The sequence below is a fragment of the Myripristis murdjan genome, chromosome 17 (genome assembly GCF_902150065.1).
Source record: "Myripristis murdjan chromosome 17, fMyrMur1.1, whole genome shotgun sequence".
NCBI classification, from domain to species: Eukaryota; Metazoa; Chordata; class Actinopteri; order Holocentriformes; family Holocentridae; genus Myripristis; species Myripristis murdjan.
The window spans coordinates 8,316,984-8,337,114 of record NC_043996.1 but is presented as its reverse complement, the minus strand read 5'-3'; the positions used below and the strand labels follow the sequence as shown (position 1 = coordinate 8,337,114).

Below are 20,131 nucleotides of genomic sequence, written 5' to 3'. Positions count from 1 at the left end.
CAAACCATTTTTTCCCTGTCCCTTTTCCTGTCTTTATTCCACCACCAGCATTATGACAGGACAATTTGGACTAAAGAGACTTACACTTGTAAAACACACTTGGAGAAATTCCCCAAAATAATCAAGTAATCATGCAGTGGGACTACACATATCTAAGGTACTTTTTTGTTTGTGTGTTTGTTTGTTTGTTTGTTTGTTTTTGGTCATTTTTACTTAACTTCAAACTTTATTTATCAAAAGAACACCCCGCTTCACATTTATACAGCTACACACACTCACACCAGGGAGCTACCCAGTACAACCTGTCTGTTGGACACTAAAGAAACTTTAGTGCCTTGCTCAAGGGTATCTAGCCAGTATTATTGAGTGAGGGGAGAGCATTACTCATTCACATTTCGCACTCACAAATTCATCTCCAGAGTAGGGATTCAAACCAGTGAATTTATGGCCAAAAATGTGCTTCTCCAAGTTCTGAAGTACTGCTGCTGCAATTGCAAAAGCCAAAAACAGCAACAAGAGCAGTATCACTGACAAGATTACATTACATTATGCATTATACATTATGAAAACAGTTTGTATGACTTTTGCGAGTCAATTTGATTGCAAAGTTTTTATCTAAGTCAGTTAAAATTTTGGTGAGCGGCCTATGAAAAAAAATAGCACTGCACAAGCAAATCTTCTCCTGATCACGTACAAATCACCTACAATTTAACTGTCAATTTAACTAAGTACAAACTAAGTTGTACTTAGTTTATACTTAGTTAAATTGACACTTTTGCATCCTCAAGGGCTCTTTAGAGAACACGCTGATTCTTGGACAGAAAATGTTCTTTGTTGCTGTTCTTGCCGATGATGATGCTCTGCTATTGCAACAACTGCAGCCATTCCTCAATTTACCTACCACCTCATATGCTACAGTAATTTGGAAGTGTTCGTAAGATGGTAATGACTTGGGCACAACCTTGATTTGCAGTACCTTGAAAACACGTTTTCAAAATAATGAAATAACCATATAATTTACAAATGCACAACTATGACAGGGGCTTTCCACTCATGGTTGCAGAATAGCATAGTATTTTGTTCATTTCAGTGAAAAACATGGACATTTTCCTGTACAAACCTTGAGTAAATCCGGGCCTCAGTGTGGTGAGGACCTATTTTTGGATCTACCCAAGCTGACGCCATGGTAGAAAAAAGATGTTCTCACTGCTGCTGTTCAGCTGATGCTGGCAGCCAAATGAAGCAGAGGACAGGTTACTATCACTGGCGGTGGCAGCAGATGTTCATTGTTTGCAGGAGACAGGTGATTATCTTGACCCTTGACACTCCAGTTCTTCAATAAGAAGCTGTACCTGGTGCCAGATAACATTTGTTATCTGGACACTGTGGGGCTTTTTGTCTTGCTGAAGTCAACACATTGTGTGAACATTCATTAAGGCCAGAGCAAGGGCCTTGGAGCAAATATCATTTCCCTCCAAAACTTTGAAAGTACCGAGTGGTTTTTAGGGACAAGCAGAACACTAAATCTTCCAACCTGAATGCCCCTCTGATATGGGTTGTTAAATGTTTTAGATATGGCCTTGGGGTACAAGTCAATTTTAAAGAAAAATTTTGATCGACATTTGCAACTATGATGAACTATGATTGAAAACTGTAGCAAAAAAGACATTGAAAATCATTTTGGAGAAAAATCATTACTTAATAATTAATCATTATTTTGCACTGACACAATTATTATGCAATTCTTTTGTGCAGGTTACCTTTTTAAGATGAATTTATGCATCAGATTAGTGATACAGCCCTCCTAACCTACCAGTGCACTTCTCCCCGAAAGCCTACATCGGTGATAATATGCCTGTTGTGTTTTGAAGAGCCAAATTTGATATGCAAAGGGAAATTTAGCTTTTCACCAAGGTTCTATCTTTGTTTTTGCAATTAAGAAGTCTATAAGAAGTCTGGGAAACAACTTTTTATTGTTTCAAAAACATCAATACATCCTTGTGTTGTCGCCCACTATCAGCCGCACACATCAAGCGCTCTCAGTCATTAGAAAAAATAGTTCCAAGCCCCATGTTCTGTTTCCCAGTGGTACAGGGTAAAGCTTTTGGTTACAATTTGGATTAAGGATCAGGTCTTTATGAAACTAGGCCGACCTCATGGCGAGACTTCATGCGAGCTATTTGGAACGCCACATGAGCCTGTCTGTCAGACCGAATGGAAGGCAGCAGGCTCCCGCTCGAGTTGTTTAGTAAAAATAAGTGTGTACTTTGGCTTCTTAACCCTCCCTCCCCACTTCACAGAGCTCTCTCCAAAACCACTGGGGAAAGTGAGAGTACCAATTTGTACGTCTCGCATGTTGAGGAGTGCAATGCACAGCCCTCCTGAAGCACTGCAGCATGCAAAGGCAGAGTTTTGCCTCGTTTATGGGGTGTAATAGTCTCATTAGTGTCCATTTATGCCCAGAGATGGTGTAGCGAGTAACACTCCCTGACTCTGGAACAACATGTACCCCTATCGGTGTAGAACCTTTAATCCCCACGGTACTTCATCTGCAACAAATTTCCCATTTTGTATTCAGCTCTCTCCGGCTTCCTGCTGCTATGATAAAAACCTGACATTTACTGAGGTGAGTAAACTGACCACTTTGCATTAAATAAAATGTTTACAACCAGCAGAAATCTCCACCTAAAAAGTAATGTACTGCCTGTAACATAACAGTAAAGCTGGAATCTGGTACTTCTCCCCAGTGATAAATAGTTATTTCATTCATCTGGATGGTGGATTCAGGTTACACAATAGCAGCTGGCAGCATTACCATGGTGGAAGATGCTCTCCATAAACTGCTATTGACAATTTTGTCTTGGTAGAACAAATGTAGAGTGGGTAGCCAGGTGCCGCTCGTTGGTCAGCTTAGGCGAAGAGCTTACACTGAAAATATTTTGGGGGTCGGTAGAAGCAGCTATCAAATAAATCTGATTATGAAGAGGCAGTCTAAAGAACAAAGCTACAAAACAGTCAGTTATGTTCACCTACTGCTGATCTGAATCACATTAAAAAAAAAAAAAAAAAAAAAAGGAATTGTTGATTTACTCCCTGAAACATCAGCAGGTCGGCACATGAACTTAGTTTTACTGCCTTTCCTCTTAGATAATCTAGCCTAGATATCTCCACAAAGCCACCTTAAAAATGTTTTAGTGTTTCTGATTACTTTAAATAAAACTGCTAAAAGATGCTGCTTAGGTTTTTGTAGAGTAGGGGAAACCAGGGCCAGCTGTCACATTATTAACTCTGGTTGCTCAGTAATGTTAATTTAGACATTTATAGAAAACCTAAGATGATTGTTTTAAAATGAACTGCTTTTCACTCCTTTGGCTTGTCCTAATGAGAAAGCAATTTTCAAATACTGGTTGTGCACGTGTGACAGCCAGCATCAACCTCAGAGTGGCTACCACAGAACTTGAATTCGACTAGGACGGACTTTCCCATTCAAATCAACACAGCAGGATGGTTGAGGTGGCAGCCATTATTACATGTATCCTTACAAGAGCTGTGGCCATTGGCTAACTTCTATATAAATCTATTTGTGGAAGGTGGCTGACCTGAGATGAGAGGCAATGACCAAACAATCAGTGGAGTCTGGAGCATGGAGAGGTGTCTTGTGCTGCTGGAGGAAAATTGTGGATTGTTGGACCGATTGGTGGTAACTATTACTGTTGATTACTGATTTTTGCAAGCAGCCACAGCACAATATATCAGTCCTCAAGCTTGTGTGATCCACGTTATGACCCAGCTGTCATCTGTTGTCACTGTAGAATCTCTACAAGCCAAATGGCCACCGCAAATAGTTACACAACCATTCTACTCAATTCAAGTTCTGCAGTAACTACCATCCCAGTCATAGCAATTATGTTAGATATGAAGCTATCAACCACATGATCTAAATTAACTAGAGAAAACCCCCTCTCTTTAGTTATCAGTTATACTTTAAAAATAAACTGAGGTAATGAAGAATGAACAGACAAAAAATTCTGTCATCGGTAAAATAATAAGATGGATGGCTTTTGCACTCAAAGGAAGAGGTTTTTACATGAACTTTTTTCAGTAGCACCATCTGGGTCAAGATATGTATGACAGCTAATCAGCCCCAGCACCCCCTAACATGTCTTCAGTTTAATTTGTGCACTTCACAGAGGATATCAAATGGACCAGTGTAGTCATCACACTGATTTCTGCTTTAAAAGAGCACATTACTATTTTTGTATTGAATCGTATTTTTACATTAAATCATTGACTTGCTGGACTTTTAAAACACTCATATAGCTTTCATACAGCTATGAAATTGACCTTCAGTGGTATCAGTGGCATTAAGCTGCTACTGTTACTTGTGAATCCAATACTACCCTGTTTAAAGCAAGGTACTGCAGGCAGATGGAAAATTTTGGGCCCTGCATGTCACTTTGTATATTTTTTCCAGTTTTGCTTAGCTCTTTATGTTTTATGCACAGACAATATAATAAATAATAGCATATTCTTACTGCTTGGTCAAAACAAAAAATCACATGATTAGTGATTTGCCCTGTACCCTCACCTGTCAGGTGACTCAGGATCAAAGCAGGTCTTTAGGACGTCGGTGACATCGGGATCGCAGCAGTCTCCATCATCGTAGTCGTAGTGTATACTGTTACACTCCATGTTACACACCCCATCCTGTCTCTTCCAGTTATAGCAGGGCCCAAGTCGGAGACAGTCACCTCCATCGTGGCCCGTCCTGGGATGGTCACACTCAGGGTCACACTGTCGGTTGCCAATCTTCCCAATCCGGCAGTTGCTGAGAATAAACCGCTGTCGGAGGGAGGAGTTGTTGACAGTGTGCACGCTGAGTTCCAGGGTGATGTTGTAAGGGCGGAAGGCCTCTATCAGAGCCTGGTGCTGGACCTTGATCTGGGCTTGTGACACAGTGGGATCTTCCCCGTCGTCATTGGACAGGTTCACGATCCTGTAGCGGACTTGCTTGGGGGCGCGGAGCTGCCAGTGGTGATTGTAGCCGTGGATGATGTCTGTGTTGTCGCAGGGTGTCAGGCCACATGGTGGCGGCAGGAACGGGGAGACAAGCTCTTGTTCAGGAGCAGGCATGGTGATAATGGTGGGATGGAGGCCAGCTTTATGTGGAGTCCACAGCTCTTCTACCTACAAAGTTCAAAATCCAGCATTATTTCAATTTTTTAAATATTATCAATTTCAATATACAATAAGTCAGTAAAATAATTTTGATGAATAACAATGGAATATGCCAAATCCAAATATTTTAGTTAGTAAGGAGCAGATCATGAACACAGAGAGAAAATTATTTATTAGCAGTAGGGTAGTGACACTTTTAGCTCTGTATAGCACTTCATACTTAGAAAGGGAGCCATAAGACACCACTGTTAGTGTTTGATGATTTGTTCACAGGGAATGTTGTCTCACAAAGCAAGTAACCTGAGCTGGCAACAATATACAATTCTTACAGAAATGTACATATTTTTCTCGATTCCTTGACTATCACTGCCAAAAGAGTTTTCTTTAAATTTGAGTCCAAACATTGTATGTCTTTTCTGGTAGACATGTGTTCAGCAGATTGTTTATCATATTGTGAGACAACTGCATAATTAGCTTGCTTTGAAGGGATGCTTATGGAAGGGAGAAGAAACAGCTGTGTAGAAACAGAATGTAGCCAGTTACATCAGTGAAGTCAGCCCACAGCGCCAGCACCGGCTCTTTCTTGTCGATTTGCAGCGGCGCCTTCAGCAGGTCTTCATGAAATCGAGCATGGTCCCACAAGACCACACCGCCTACATGGCCCCGGAAGCTGTGTCCCTGTTCTGACTGGTTACCACCAAGGAAGAGGGTTCTGCATGTCCTCATGAAGGGGCTGTAGAGATTCCCTGACTGGAGACTGCTCTCTCCCACCTGAGGAGAAAACCAGAGGAGAAAAGACGAGAGGAGAAGACAGGATGGGGTGGACTCATAAATCAACATGTTATAAATCAAATGGATCATTCGAGGTCCGGAGCAATGAAAATCACATTTTCAAGTCTCGTGGGATTGCTCAAAAAAGTCTGCATCAGAGAAAACTTAACAAAAACATTATTACTTGAGAAATTTGAGAAAATATCCTGCTGCATGTCAACAGAAACTAGATGGCACTCTGTAGAGAGCAAATCTCTGCCAACACTGTGCAGTTGTTAAGATATGTCACCAAATTTTAACCAAAAGTGAATTATTCTTTCCATAACCGATACTAAAATGTTCCACATCTGCCCACATTTTCATAACTGCAGCTGAAATGGGACATGAGGTACGCCTGTGCAAATTTTAGCCTCTCACGCACTTTAGGTTCAGGTTATTATTGCAACACTATATTGCCAATCAGCACTGTGTTTGTGCAATGACCGTTATTGTTGCTCTTCTACAACAGTACACAGTTTGGAAAAATGGCAGGGCAATTGTGTATAACTTGGAAATGTGATCTTGAATCCATGTTGTTTGATTTGACCAATAGCAGAGCCTCTTTTTATGTCAGAAGTTGCATATCTTTTAGGGAGAAGCCACACCCACGGCCATGCCTCCATCGCCTTTAGTCAAGCCAAGTGATAAATTAACCATTTCTTCCTGACAGGTTTTTTGATATTTTGTGAATCCATCAGGAAATTCTGTGTCTTTTAGAGAAGCAATGCCCACTGCCACCAAAAATCTATTCAGAATTGTTTAGGATATCCTTCTAATAGACACTGACAGAATGGAGTGAAAACATAAGCACTGTCCAACTCCACTGGCAGAGGTAACAGGAGGTAAAGCCACAGAACTTGAACAGTAGAAGAAAGGAATTTCAAATCGAATCAAATCAAAATAGCTCAGAGCGGTGGCCATTTTTCTGTGTATTGCTTCATATGTGGGCATTGCACTGGGCTAACTTCTATATAAACAGACCTAAGGTAAGTCAGTGACTCGCTGACAAGAGATGTTTTGCAGCAACGACCAAACCAACAGTGGAGTCTGGAGCATGGAGAGATGTCTTGTGCTCCTGGAGGGGAACTGAAGATTGTTGGTCGTTACTATGAACATTGATTACTGCTTTTAGCAAGCAGCCACAGCACAAAACATCAGCTCTCAAGCTATAGTTGGCACACTTTACCACCCTATTAGCATGCACTGTCACCGTAGCAACTAACCACAATCACCGTTTTATTCTGTACCAGCCAAATGACCACAGCAAACACTTCCATGACCATTCTACCCCATTCAAGTTCAGTGGGTTGATCGTTTGAGATGTTCAGTCTACTTCCTGGTGTAAACTTTATCATGCCCTGATTTTAATGGATGTTCTGACTGACGGCATGTAAAATTAATTAAATACCCTGTCTTCCACTAGACAAAACCAAAATTAGCCAAATGACCTACAGTGCAACAGATTCCAGGTGCCAAAGTTAAAAGTTTTGACATTTGTTTCCCAAATTCAGTAGATGACAATTAGAGGACAGGATTAGGCTCCACCCTGCTCCATGAGCTTTGTCATCAGAAAGCACTTATTGGTGATCATTCAGCAGTGCTGCTGAATGATCATAGGATATATTAAAGGAACATTATAGGAATACTGCAGGCAGAAGTGTATCTCTATGATCCTCTTGCTCTTCTACAACTCCATGCCGCTTCTTGTCACTGTGATCATGAAGGTGACACTACTCTATAGAGTATATAGGCTACAATGTAGTATAGAATTGATAGTATAGTATTTATATTATATAGTTTGGAGGATATTATAGATCCAAGATAAAACTGGCAGAAAGGAGGGACTGAGATAAAAAGGTTCAATTCCAAATCTGTCTGCCACTTCAGCACCATGAACAGCACCATGGATTTATCAATACACAGCATAGTTAGGCTACTGATATTTCAGAGCCGTGGTTGGAGCCACAGATTCTAAAAGATCAATGAGTCAGGCAGAGTAGACCTGACTGGAGACGGAGAATGGCAGGTTATCAAGGGGGATGTGTTTTAGTCATTTTGCTATCAAGGGGGATAACATCCCCCCTCAAATCGCCTAATGGTTAGATGACACACCAGAAACATATCTAAAAATCACCTATGGTATGGATAAATCTGTTTCATTTATTCAACTTTGTGTTTTTGGTGCCAAAGGGTAATTATGTTCAGGAACTATGTTTAGGACTATATAAAACCTTGTTGTACTGTGTTGTACTTTGGGAACTTGCTACTAGTCAATTTCCCTCCCAGATTGTGTTACAGTGAAGAGCAGACTGAGCAGAGGAGGCTTCCAATCTGAAGTGAACTGAAGCAGAACTGCAGATGAACAGAGGCTCAAACTGAAGCTGATCTGAACAAAACAAAACCCTGACAGCTTGCCAAATCACACACCTTAGCTCCATCAACATACAGGGTCATGTTGTGGCCGTTGTAAGTGGCCATCAGGTGAGTCCAGGCATTGGCTTGGTACCGCTGGTGGCTGTAGACAGTGGTGGATTTCACAGCTCGGTCTGTACGCAGTGTGAAGAAGAACCGTGCATCCCTGGCACTTGCGGGTTCCACAGTGCGAATGCCTACCGACCAGCCCTTCTCACTCAAGGAATGGGAACAGTTGTCAAATACACCTAGGGCAAATTGTGGGGGAAGGTGGGGTGATAAAAATGTAATTCATTAGTTCATTTGAAATAATTTTGTTGCTACACAGAAAGGAAAAAAAGCAAGCAGCATCCTGGTGTTTCTTACAAAAAAAACAAAGCAAATCTACACATGGTAATCACCCTCTGGAAAATGAATACAAACTAGCAACTGCTCCAAGTGATTGCAGTCCTATAGACAGAGAGAGAACATACAGGCCAGAGAATGACAGGTCAGCAGAGACAGAGGGACAGAGACAGAGAGGATAGACAGAGCCAGAGACAGCGGGAGAGTAAAGAGAGGGGAAGGAGGATGGAGGTATTTCCCTCAGCCAAGACAGGGCCCTGATATTTCCAGCTGTTGTTGCAACAGACACACAGAGATCCACATCTGCTCCCCAGATGTCTAACACTGGGACAGCGAAGGGTCAGGGAACCCCTTCACCCTCCTCAATACTGTATGTGTGTGCGTGCATAAGTATATGCTCGCATGTATATGTGTGCATATGTGTGGATATGTGTGCATGCGTGCATGTGCGTTAGTGCTTAAAGTGGGCAACTGTAGCCATATATCCCTAAGGAGGTGGGACAGTTTCATGGCTAAGCATTTAATTCAGTAAAACAAAGCAGCGGTTAGGAAGTCACCACTTTGCCAAGTGGATTCCTCAAGTTCTACTGTATGTTGGCTACTGTGCTATGAAATGGTACAGTATATGTAAACAGGGCATGTATATGTATTTGTATATTACGTATATGTGTATCTATAAATGCATGTAGACCTCAACTTAATTGCTGCCCTAAACAAACAAGACCACCACTGGGGCAGGGTTGTTGTACATTGTGCTGACACCCGCTCACATTTTATGGGAAATCTGCGGCTGATGTATCAGCTGCTGTATTGCATTACCACATAAAGGGAAGTTTCTTTATGGCACAAAACAGGAAGAAGGTGCTGTTCCTCTGCCATAAACCGAAAGTTTCTCACAATGGCAGGTGGTGGAAGGAGTGAAAGACGGATGGAAAAATCACTTCCAACATGTTTATGTTACTCAATGATACCAAGGAGAAAACAAACACACAAAGAGTGATGCAGTGGGGACACTTATCCTGCATTGATGTCATATGGGAGAGACAGTAACCATGAGCTTCCAGCTTGGAAACACCATTAACATCAGCTCTCATACCCCTCCTTTGCATTATACTGCAATTTCTTCCCGTAACTCTACGTAACTAACACAGAAATGCCTCAGAACAGCCTACAGGCACATCAGTGAATTGTATGGAAAAATCATAATACGGTGTTTGTACAGCACATCACTTTTATATTTATTTAATATTCATTTACCTTACTCATATTTGCTGTTCTTCTGTGTCTTTTGGTAGGCTGTAATACATTGTAACCAACAGGGGTCTAGGAATAATTAACAACATAAACAAAATGTCTATGTTGGCATCGAGTGGGTTCAGACAAGGTCAAACACGTGAGCACTTCCAAATTCTTGTTAAGCGAGTAAACCGTAATTCCCATAGGACATGAATGCAACATCTTCATTCCAACACAAAGCAAATGGGGTTTATGGGAAATGTGGTTTCAATTTTGAGAAACACAGGCATTAACAACACCACTGGCGCAGACACTACTAACTGTCTCGACCACCGACTTTTTTTGTTTACAGAAAATATACCAAGGTACGACAATTAATTTTACAATGATATCCTGATGTTTAAAACTGCTATACATAGCATCTTTAAAATAATGGTCCTAAAAATAATCTGAAAAAACAAACAAACAAACAGATAAAATGTTTAAAAATAATAATAATAATAAATAAATGAATAACACAAGTCCTTTTCAGGATAAATAAAGGTTAAACATAAGTGATAAATCTGCTCTGTAATCACACCATAGTTCTATTAAGTAATCAATAAATGCAAGGAGACTTTGTACTGAAGCCAAAGTTAGAGAAATTAAATATATACATTAAATATAACTGAAATATCAGGAGGGAAAATGGGAGTGAATTTTGACCTTTAGCTAACCATCTAGACTAGGGTCAAACATTTTTGGCCAAAATTTAAAAAATCTAGTCCTGACTTGGGACTTAGGAACATTTTTATTCTTTTGGCATGCAGAGTCCCATCACAGATGTTGTCCTTTTTTGACTTCTTTTCAACATAGGATTTCAGCACTTGACATATTCTGATCCTCCTCTGTGTGGCACCTTTCTAACTTACACTTTCCGATCAGTTTCCAGCTCCAATATTACAATACACGTAACAGTAAAGTGGAGAAAGGAAATTAATTATCACTCACACAGTCAACACCTTATAAGGTCAACACTGACCATTACAATTAAACAAGTGTCGATGTCATGTCTGGCAGAAACAATAGGAGTTTGTTTTTCACTGTATTTCACAGATTCCTTCAGGACACTACAAAGGAAATAGCCCATGCCACAAAATGCCGCCCTCACATAAGGAAGCGATGAGTGGAAAAAAGTAATCGAGTCAAATCTTTGATCAGAGTAAATGTGAGCGGACATAATAGTTTGCGGCCTCCCTCGCTATCTGGACAGCTGTGGTGCTGCTCCATGGCTCTTTTATCCTCGTCAATTTGTTTGATGTATGTGTTGTTCTGTCTTGTCAAATGTGTAGCTTTTTTTTTTTTTTTTTTTTTTTTTTTCAAATGCAGCATTCTTGGCTCAGCCTCACTGGAAAGTAAAAAAGTCATGTTCATCTTCATGCGCAAAAGCCTGCTTAAATGGAGGTTTCATAAGATCAGTATCTGCAGTCTCTGCTCAGAATCAATGAGAAGCCACAGGCAAACTAGCTGAATGAATTTCACACTGGGAATTTTCAGTGTTAAGTAACTACATGCAGATGTAAAGTCTTTGTCAAAAATGAGAACACCTTCTCAAACGTGTGCTACAAAAAAAACGGGCTCTCGTTGGCATATGCACTATGAATTCTTATTGAAGTTTGTATCTAATTATAGACATAACTTTGCAGATGCAATCACTTGTATTTTTCAAACATCCAAAACTTTTTATTGGCAAAATATATTATACTATTTTGGGACAAACCCATTCATCCTGTGATGGTCCATGGTTTCGTGGCCAAAGAAAAGTGGTCATTGTTCAATAATGGAAATATTTGATCCACTTCATAGTAGACAGCTGGGGCTTGACTAAACTATGCAAACATACTGTCTGGGTACTATTATCACCGTCACCATTACTATTGTTGGCAACACGTTTATCATAATTACCATCATCATACTCTTCATCATGTATTTGTCATTGCTGTCATTGTGACCATCCCTCATCATCATCATCAAAGCCATTGTTGTCATCATATACATCATTGACACCATCAGCATCATCATTATTGTCAGTGTCATAATCATCATCATTATCATATGCATCATCATTGTCATCAAAATTTACACCCTCAGTATTATAATTATCATCATGATTATCATCAGCATGTTCATCACCATCATAGCCAACATAACCATTAATGTTACTATTATTACTGTCATCAACATTTTCATCTTCATCATCAGTATTCTAATCATTATCGGTATTATCAACCCATTATCATTATTGTTGTCTGTGTCATCTTCATAATGTCACCATCATCATCATGATTACTGGGTTCATCATTAGCCATGTCAGTGTCATACTATCATCAGAAAGGTCATCATCAATGTCTCTGAAGAGGACACGAAGCTGGTTAAACCCTGTTTGATGCTGCAGGGGTGTCAAACTGGTGCCATGGAGGACGGAGAGGCTGCAGCTATTCATTCCAACCAAAAACTCCACCAGGTGATGTCACTGATTAGTCCCACCCCTCTGCTTGAAGGTGAGGTGATCAGTGACATCACCTGGTGGAGTTTTTGGTTGGAATGAAAACCTGCAGCCTCTTAGCCCTCCGTGGCACATGGTTTGACACGTGCTGTAGAAAAAATCTTTTGACAACTGTGTCTTTTTTGCAGGGTACTGGTCACCAAAAGCATTTCACAGAGTGCAACAGCTTTTTGCTAAATAGATGAGAACAGCTCCCACCGAGGTGACTGAGAATAGTGGAGACAAAAATTGACCATTTGACTCTTTGCAGTTATCATAGTCATACAACAACTTCTGCATCAATCATCAGAATGAAAAGTATACAGGTGTTAGTGAACTCTGGGCACAGTGAGAAAAGGCACCAGCTACCAACATGCAGACAGGCTGGCAGACAGATTGGCAAAAAAAAAAAAAAAAAAAAAAAAAAAAAAAAAAACTTGGTATTGAAGCTATGAAAGAGACAAACTGATGCATAGTTTGAATGGGTAGACAGATAAACATACTTAAGGGCAAACAGTGTGACAGGAATAAGATACAAACAAACAAATGATCAGATTATAACACCTAGATACACAGGCAGCAGGCACATAGCCAGAGGCAAGCAGGTGAAGATACAGACATAAAGAAGGCAGACAGACACAAATAGATAAGCAGACAGACAAACTGATAAAGGGGGTAAAGAGTGCATTATAGTACTATCAGTGAGGCTACAGAAAAATGCTTGTGACAAATCCACAACTCATCTGAGACGATCTGAGTGGAGAAAGTGAATGATATGTGTTCCCTTGCAAGGTGTCACTGAGTGCAACAGCTCAGAGGCCACTAGGAGGAAACTGTAGGTGTGTTGGCAGCGCCTGTGTTGGTGAAGCAGCAGTTGCCAGAAAAAGAGTATCTGTGTCTACGTGAAGTGTTTCACCTACCTGCTATGATTGCCGGGTTGCTCTGCCCTCCTTCCGGCTTCACCCACAGCTCCAGGCTGAACTTGGCCCTCGGCAGCTCCACCCCTGCAGTCGGCTTCACTTTCAGCTGCTCCCGGCGCCCGCTGAAGTACAGGACCGACATCCAGGAGGGGGGCACCTTGGGCACTCGGCTCCCCCAAACAGAGTTGCTGCCGGCGGCCAGGCTGGCTTGCTGATCCCCCTCGTCAACCTCACCAGAGTAGTCCTCAGATCCATCGTCCAAGGTCTCAGCCGAGGACTGGTGGTCTCGGTCCTCCTGCCGCAGCGTGTAGAGGACCTGGAGCCCCCGGGAGGCGACCGAGGTGTCGGGGAAAACTCCCTTCCAGCTGGTGTTGCGCTCTAGCGCGTCCCGAGCCGCCCCGCCGAGACTGCGGACAAATCTGGAGTGGGAGCCGCTGAGGGGCTGCGTGAGTCCCGCTGAAGACGCCCTCTGCCCGGGGTCTTTGAGGGAGGACGTCCCGGGTCGTTGCGTGGACTCTGCACTAACATACTTTGAGTCTCTCCTGTCATTTGTGGAGTGTGTCTCATAGGGACCTCTTGGAAACGCATCATATCCATCCTCCCCTGTCAGCGCCAAATCCTCTGGGTCGCCCCAGCCTCCCATCTCCTCCCCCCAGTGAGCGACCCGGTGCACCCCGGTGTCAGACCTGCACCCTCCCGGACAAACCGCGGGAGTGCTCGTAATACTGTACGGCACTCTCCGGCTGGTGTGCGTCCGCGGAAGGGCCGCTGGAGGGCGGTGTTGGGACGAGGAGAGGGAACGGGGCTGCCGCCGGGACATCCAGCTACCGGAGCCGGTGCAGGGTTCACCTGCTAGCCGGGAAAGCTCACTGTCTGCCCGCCGGACCATGGCGCGTTTGTGCCGGCGAAGGGCATCGGAGCGAACCGGGTTTAGCAGCCACCTGTTATTGATGAGGACGAGGACGATAGCCAGTAGTCTGATCAACAACATTTTGGAGAGTTAGGGAGGTTTGGGTGTGGGACTGATGTGGAAGATTAAAGAAATGTTTTAGCTCTTAAAGTCTGCCTCTGAATCAGTCAGCAGTACGAGAGGTCTCAGACCCGACTGTGGTTATTTATTTGCCCACCTTTCCCCAGCAATAACGAAAGTTGTCTGGGTTTTTGGTTGCCTGTTTTGGAAAAAAAAAAAAAAAAAAAAAAAAAACAACAAAAAACAAAAAACAAATTACATAAACTATAAAGCTGTCAGTGCATTGTAACGGGATAAACTAATAAAGAGGATGTCACATTCAAAAGTTTCTCACATATACCTATTACAGTCTGAGGTTCTTGGTATGTTTTTTCTTTTCCTTTTTTCTTTCTTTATTTTATTTTATTTTATTTTATTGTATTTTATTTTATTTTGCTTCTGAAAGTAAGTTACCAAGATAAAACGCTCTCCCGAAGAATCAAATGAAAAATGAAACGTTCCTAAACGTCCATCAAACGTTCACGTTTTTGGCTAAATTATCTTCCCAAATTTTCCTCCCTCCTTGGCGCACCTAAGTGCGTCTCAACATCCTATGCACTTTGCGCGGACCTTTCTCAGAAGCGACGCTTTGCCTCTTTCCCATTCATATTTACAATCGTACAACCTTAATTCTGCAGGATATCTGCAGCCTATGCCACCTTGTTTGCTGTGGATTTTCTTCCAGCTGTTCTCACCTGCGTTTTACTTGTATCAAGTGTGTTCACAATGTGTTAAAACTCACCAAAACCATTAACTACGGCGTTATTTTTTATTAGAGGAAAACGTGGCTGACTTGAGACGCAGTTTCCCCATTATCACTATTATTATGATTGGCTTAATTTGAACTAATACATCAGGAGGAGGGTCTTTGGTGAAATCAGATCATCTCACTCTGTTTTGAGTCTCCACAAAACCTATTTCTTTTTACCTGACAACTGCGGCATCGTTAGTGCGTCGTGTTCCAAAGTATGGGTGCAAGGTGAATCATTAAAAAATTAAAACCAATAATAATAAAAAAAAAAAAAAAAAGAAAGAAAGAAAAAATGAAACGCACAGCAAAGTCACTCCAAAGGCAGAAGGTAGTGCAGTGCAAAGTGGCAGCCCTTAATACCCTACTTGTTGAGCAGCAGCTTTCCTATAATGTCTAAGAGGGAAAAATTATAGTCCATTAAACCCCCATCAGGTTCAGCGTCGGCGCGTCAGCTCCTCTTGGTTTGTTTTGCGCCTTTGCGCTTCAAAGTAACTTGCTGCTCCTCTGCACCGGTCCATGCAGCATGCTAGTAGTAACAATATCCTCCTCCATTCACTCCTCCATCTCTCTCTCTCCCTCCCTCTCTCTCTCTCTTCCTCTCTCTCTCTCTCTCTCTCTTCCTCTCTCTCTCTCTCTCTCTCTCTCTCTCTCTCTCTCTCTCTCTCTCTCTCTCTCTCTCTCTCATTCTCCCGAGTCCAAAGGTTTTTATCAGGGAGCCCCTGCCCGCCCTGACATCACATTGGGGGGAGGAGGAGGGCTGCGGGTGTTACACTTGTATTTTACAGGGGAAATCCTCTTCTCTTTGCTTACTCTCTCCTGTCCGGGTCCCGGTCCTGCGGGTCCTGTTGACGCACTGTGGTGGAGGGAGGGAGGGAGGGAGGGAGGGAGAAGGGGGGCTGCCATGTTTATTTATTCTCATCCTCCTCTCTATGCCCTCCCATCCCTCCATGCCTTCATCCATCCATCGATCCATCCACCCATCCGTTCATCCAAGTATCCCCCTCCCCTGCTTGCCACCCTCCTCCTCTTCCTCCTCTACTTGAGTCCTTGGATGAATGATGGTGGCAGTGGCGGTAGCAGAGGGTGTGTGTGGGGTGGAGGGTGGTGGTGATGGTGGTGGTCTCTGTCCTCACACTCTCCTCACCCAGTGTTACAGGAGGAAAGTGTGTTTGATCTCTCTCTTGCACCCCCACCCCACCCCCACCCCCCCCCCACGACGACCACCACCACCACCACACACACACACACACACGCACACACACGCACACACATTCTCTCCAATGTGAAGGTGAGGTTTGAATAATTCCCCCTCCCCTTACCCCCACGCCCCCACCCACCCTCTCTCTCGATCATTGTATCTCACTCACTCTGTCTCTCTCCAGTGGTACAACATGGACCGGCAGAACATCTGTCTCGCACATGAAAAGGGTTTTGCAAGCTTTCTATCATCCAAATATGCTACCTGCTTTGTGGCTAACTCTTTTACACATGTAGGCCGAGCCAAGACAGAGAAAACAGAGAAAATAAGGAGAGGGAGGGTTTTGGGTGAGAGGAATGAATAAAACCTGGGGCGAGGGGGGTGGGGGTGGGGGGGTATTTGAGGGCGAAATGAGTGTGTGTGTGTGTGTCCCGCAGAAAAAAGAAATGTAGGAATTTTGTAGTGGTACCATAGAACATGAATAGTATACTTGCGACTGGGCACCACAGATAGGACTATTATTGGAATTTTTTTTCTTTAGAGCTATGTGTGCCCTCACGTGTCACACACCCCAAGTTTAATTTTTCTTATGTTTCTCTTTTGCCACCAGAGGACACACAGATAAGGAGCACACTGCGAGTGTGCAAGTCTTAAATACCTGTTATCTTCAGAAATATTCTGTGCTGTGTTTTGCACTCCTGCCAGCTATTTAGTCAGGCATAACACTGTCTGCTTTTTCAGATGGTGGAAAACATGCTCTTAAGTGCTGCGGAATCCTTTCATGTCCTTGATGTGTTGTCTCCCAAGCCAAAGTGTGATTTTCTCTTTGGAGCATTTCATATATGGGCGAGTATTTTGACTCATGCAGGATACCTTGCAAATGGGAAAATTAGTGTTTGGCAGGTTTCACTCGGCCTCCTCACTGAAAAGGCTGGTGTACTTACAGTGATGCTTACAGACACGACAAACAGAGGCGATCCTTAGTGGGCTGCAAAACATTTCATCTTAGCTATCACTGTCAGCTGTTGACTCTATGGACCTGGCTGCGGACCACTGATTTTCTATTTGCACTCTCATGTTTACACTTATGCTGTGCAGACCCACTGCCTTGATGAAGACTCCATTCAATCGTTCACTTGCTCATTCATTTATTCTTTCATTTACCCACTCATTCACCTACCACCTCTTCTTGAAGGTAAAACTAATAATTATGATGATAACACAGGCAGCTGTTGCTGTTCCACACCTACTGAAATGTTGCCCCTTCTTCTCATCTGGCCCCCACTGTTTTTGTCAGGCCCAATTTGCAAACAGGGCCTCGGCTTGAGGCTGGAGATGGAGATGGAGGAGGAGGCCGCTGGCAGTTATGGCAGGGGCCCTCGAAGGGGCAAAAAACGGTTCCTAAAGAGTGGGAGGCAGGAATTCCACAATCCCAGCCTGCCTGACTGAGGGATCTGCCTGCTAAACATTCAGCTTTTTCTGCTGGCAAAGTGCCCTTTGAAATCCAGCTGCAACTTTGTTGGGAAAAAAAGAGAAAGAAAGACACAAGAGAAATGGGAGGGGTGAGATTTAGAGAAAGAGGGAGAGGGAGGGAAAGAGAGGATGAGAGGGAAGAGACAGAAGAGAGAGAGTGGGTGAGAGGAGGAGAGCGAAATAGGGATTGTGTGTGTGTGTGTGTGTGTGTGTGGGTCTGAATGGGCGTGCTCCACCAGGGCCTCACCCCCCACTGTAAAGGACCTCCACAGATTATCCTTCATCTGAGCCTGTCGGTCTCGACCCCACCGACCCCAAGGCGCACTCCCTGTCTTTCCCCCTCTCTCCCTCACACACATGCACACTCACACACACGTCTACACGCACACACACTCCCTCACTCCCTCGTTATTTTCTCCCTCCCTCGCACTCATTATTTTCACTCTGTCACTCACTCTTTCTCTCTTACCTCTCTGCCACTCTCTAACCTCAACCCTGCTAACACAGCTGACCCCCCCACAGACACACACATACACACTCCCTCACACCAACCCACACACACACACAAACAATCACACACACACACACACACACACACACACACACACACACACACACACACACACACACACACACACACACACAGGCTCCTCATGCAAAAAAAAAAAGGATCCCAATAGGAGAAAATCCAAGCTGATGTGCTGGACAAATGAGGAGGGGAAGAAAGGAGAAGGAAGAAAAAAGAAGGCAAGCTTTTCAACAGCAATGGTATAAAATAGAATGGGGAGAGAGGGAGGGGTGGAGGGGGACAAATGCTACATATACATTGGCTTATATACTGCGGGTGCTCGGGTCAAAGGCTCTGATTCAGAGTCAGTTGTTGCATGTGTGGAGCATTTCCAATGTTTTTCAAATGCAAAGCCAACGCTGATGTTCAAAATATGGCGTGACGTGCAAGTTGAGCACTTCATGGGTGACCTCGAAACCTTGCAGACTGAAATCTTTGCTATGCAATGATTGTGTGGCACAGTTTCTTTACGTGTTATCATTTTTTTTTCTCTTTTTTTCCCCTGGCTGTTACTCTCCACCTTACATGATCTAAATAATCAAATGTCATGAGAAATGATTTGGACAATGTAGAAAAACAAAACAAAACCAAAAAAACCCTAAATTTCCCAAGTCATGCTTTTTATTCACATTTTGACAGGTCACATTCCAAGATTTTTTTTTTTTTTTATGTTAAATATATTAATACTAAAAAAGGTGGCCCAATGACTCTAAATACCATCTATTGAGTCCCACAGTAAGGGACTGAAATACAGGAGAGGATTTACAATATGTGCACTGTTGTGTCTGACAACAGGGCTATAACCTATGGTCCACACACACACACACACACACACACACACACACACACACACACACACACACACACACACACATGGGGGGGATACTTCTCTTTCGAAGAGAATAAAGCAAGTTTTGAAGCTCATAAAAAACTTTTTCATCCAAATTCTCTTTCTTACCCATGTAAATCAATTCCTTTGAACTTTTTTTCTAACTTCTCATACAAACAAAGACATTTTCCCCTCAGATGGTCCTGAGTACAGTGTTTTGAATAAGCAAAAAAAAAAAAAAAAAAAAAAAAAAAAAAAAAAGCATAGCACTCAACTGAGCAGAAGAAATACAGAAGAAAACATTTTACATGGTGGTCCTCTTCAGGCAAATTAATTTACTCTTCGATGTATCCAGTAATTTTCCTCTTGCTGAAAAACTTATTTTATATCCTAACTGAGCTCCATAATGATACGTATAAACTTCTTCCACAAACACAAACATGGGAAAATCCATGTTGTGCGTGCCTACATGGAAGACCCTTATTTGTCCAAGTGGAGGTAAAAATGGAAAAGCAAGTAGCAGGCTGGATAAAATGTGACTGTGAATAAGTTAATGCTCCTTAGGTTTTATTTGCAAAGCTGCAGGTGGATGGTTGAATGACAAGACACTGTTTTTCTTGGCTTGGCCATTGGCCGCTCATTGTGGATGTCACCCCGCCCACCTGACTGCTTTTGATGTAAAGGCAGTGCCATCTGAAAAATGAAAATGACCACCATGAAGAGAGACAATGCATTTCTTTGTTTGACAGAATAAATTTGACTGATGGAAATTCGCTACAACAGTCCTAGGATACTCCAGAAGAGACTAATAATGTTTTCTGTGGCATGCAATAGACAGTTTATAGTGCCTTTAGCATGCTTTATGTTCCTAGAATATA

At 42.7% G+C, this 20,131-nt stretch overlaps 1 protein-coding gene across 1 annotated transcript in view; it reads right to left on the bottom strand.

Annotated features, from left to right (window-relative positions):
* Positions 1-14,416, bottom strand: part of pappa2 (pappalysin 2) — a 96,774-nt gene extending 82,358 nt beyond the window's left edge. The window contains exons 1-4 of the mRNA XM_030073611.1: positions 13,426-14,416; positions 8,416-8,648; positions 5,722-5,949; positions 4,589-5,187 (exon numbers count right to left, since the gene is read on the bottom strand). Coding sequence (XP_029929471.1) covers positions 4,589-5,187; positions 5,722-5,949; positions 8,416-8,648; positions 13,426-14,416 — 2,051 coding nt within the window. The remainder of the gene's footprint in view (positions 1-4,588; positions 5,188-5,721; positions 5,950-8,415; positions 8,649-13,425) is intronic.
* Positions 14,417-20,131: the final 5,715 nt, after the last annotated feature.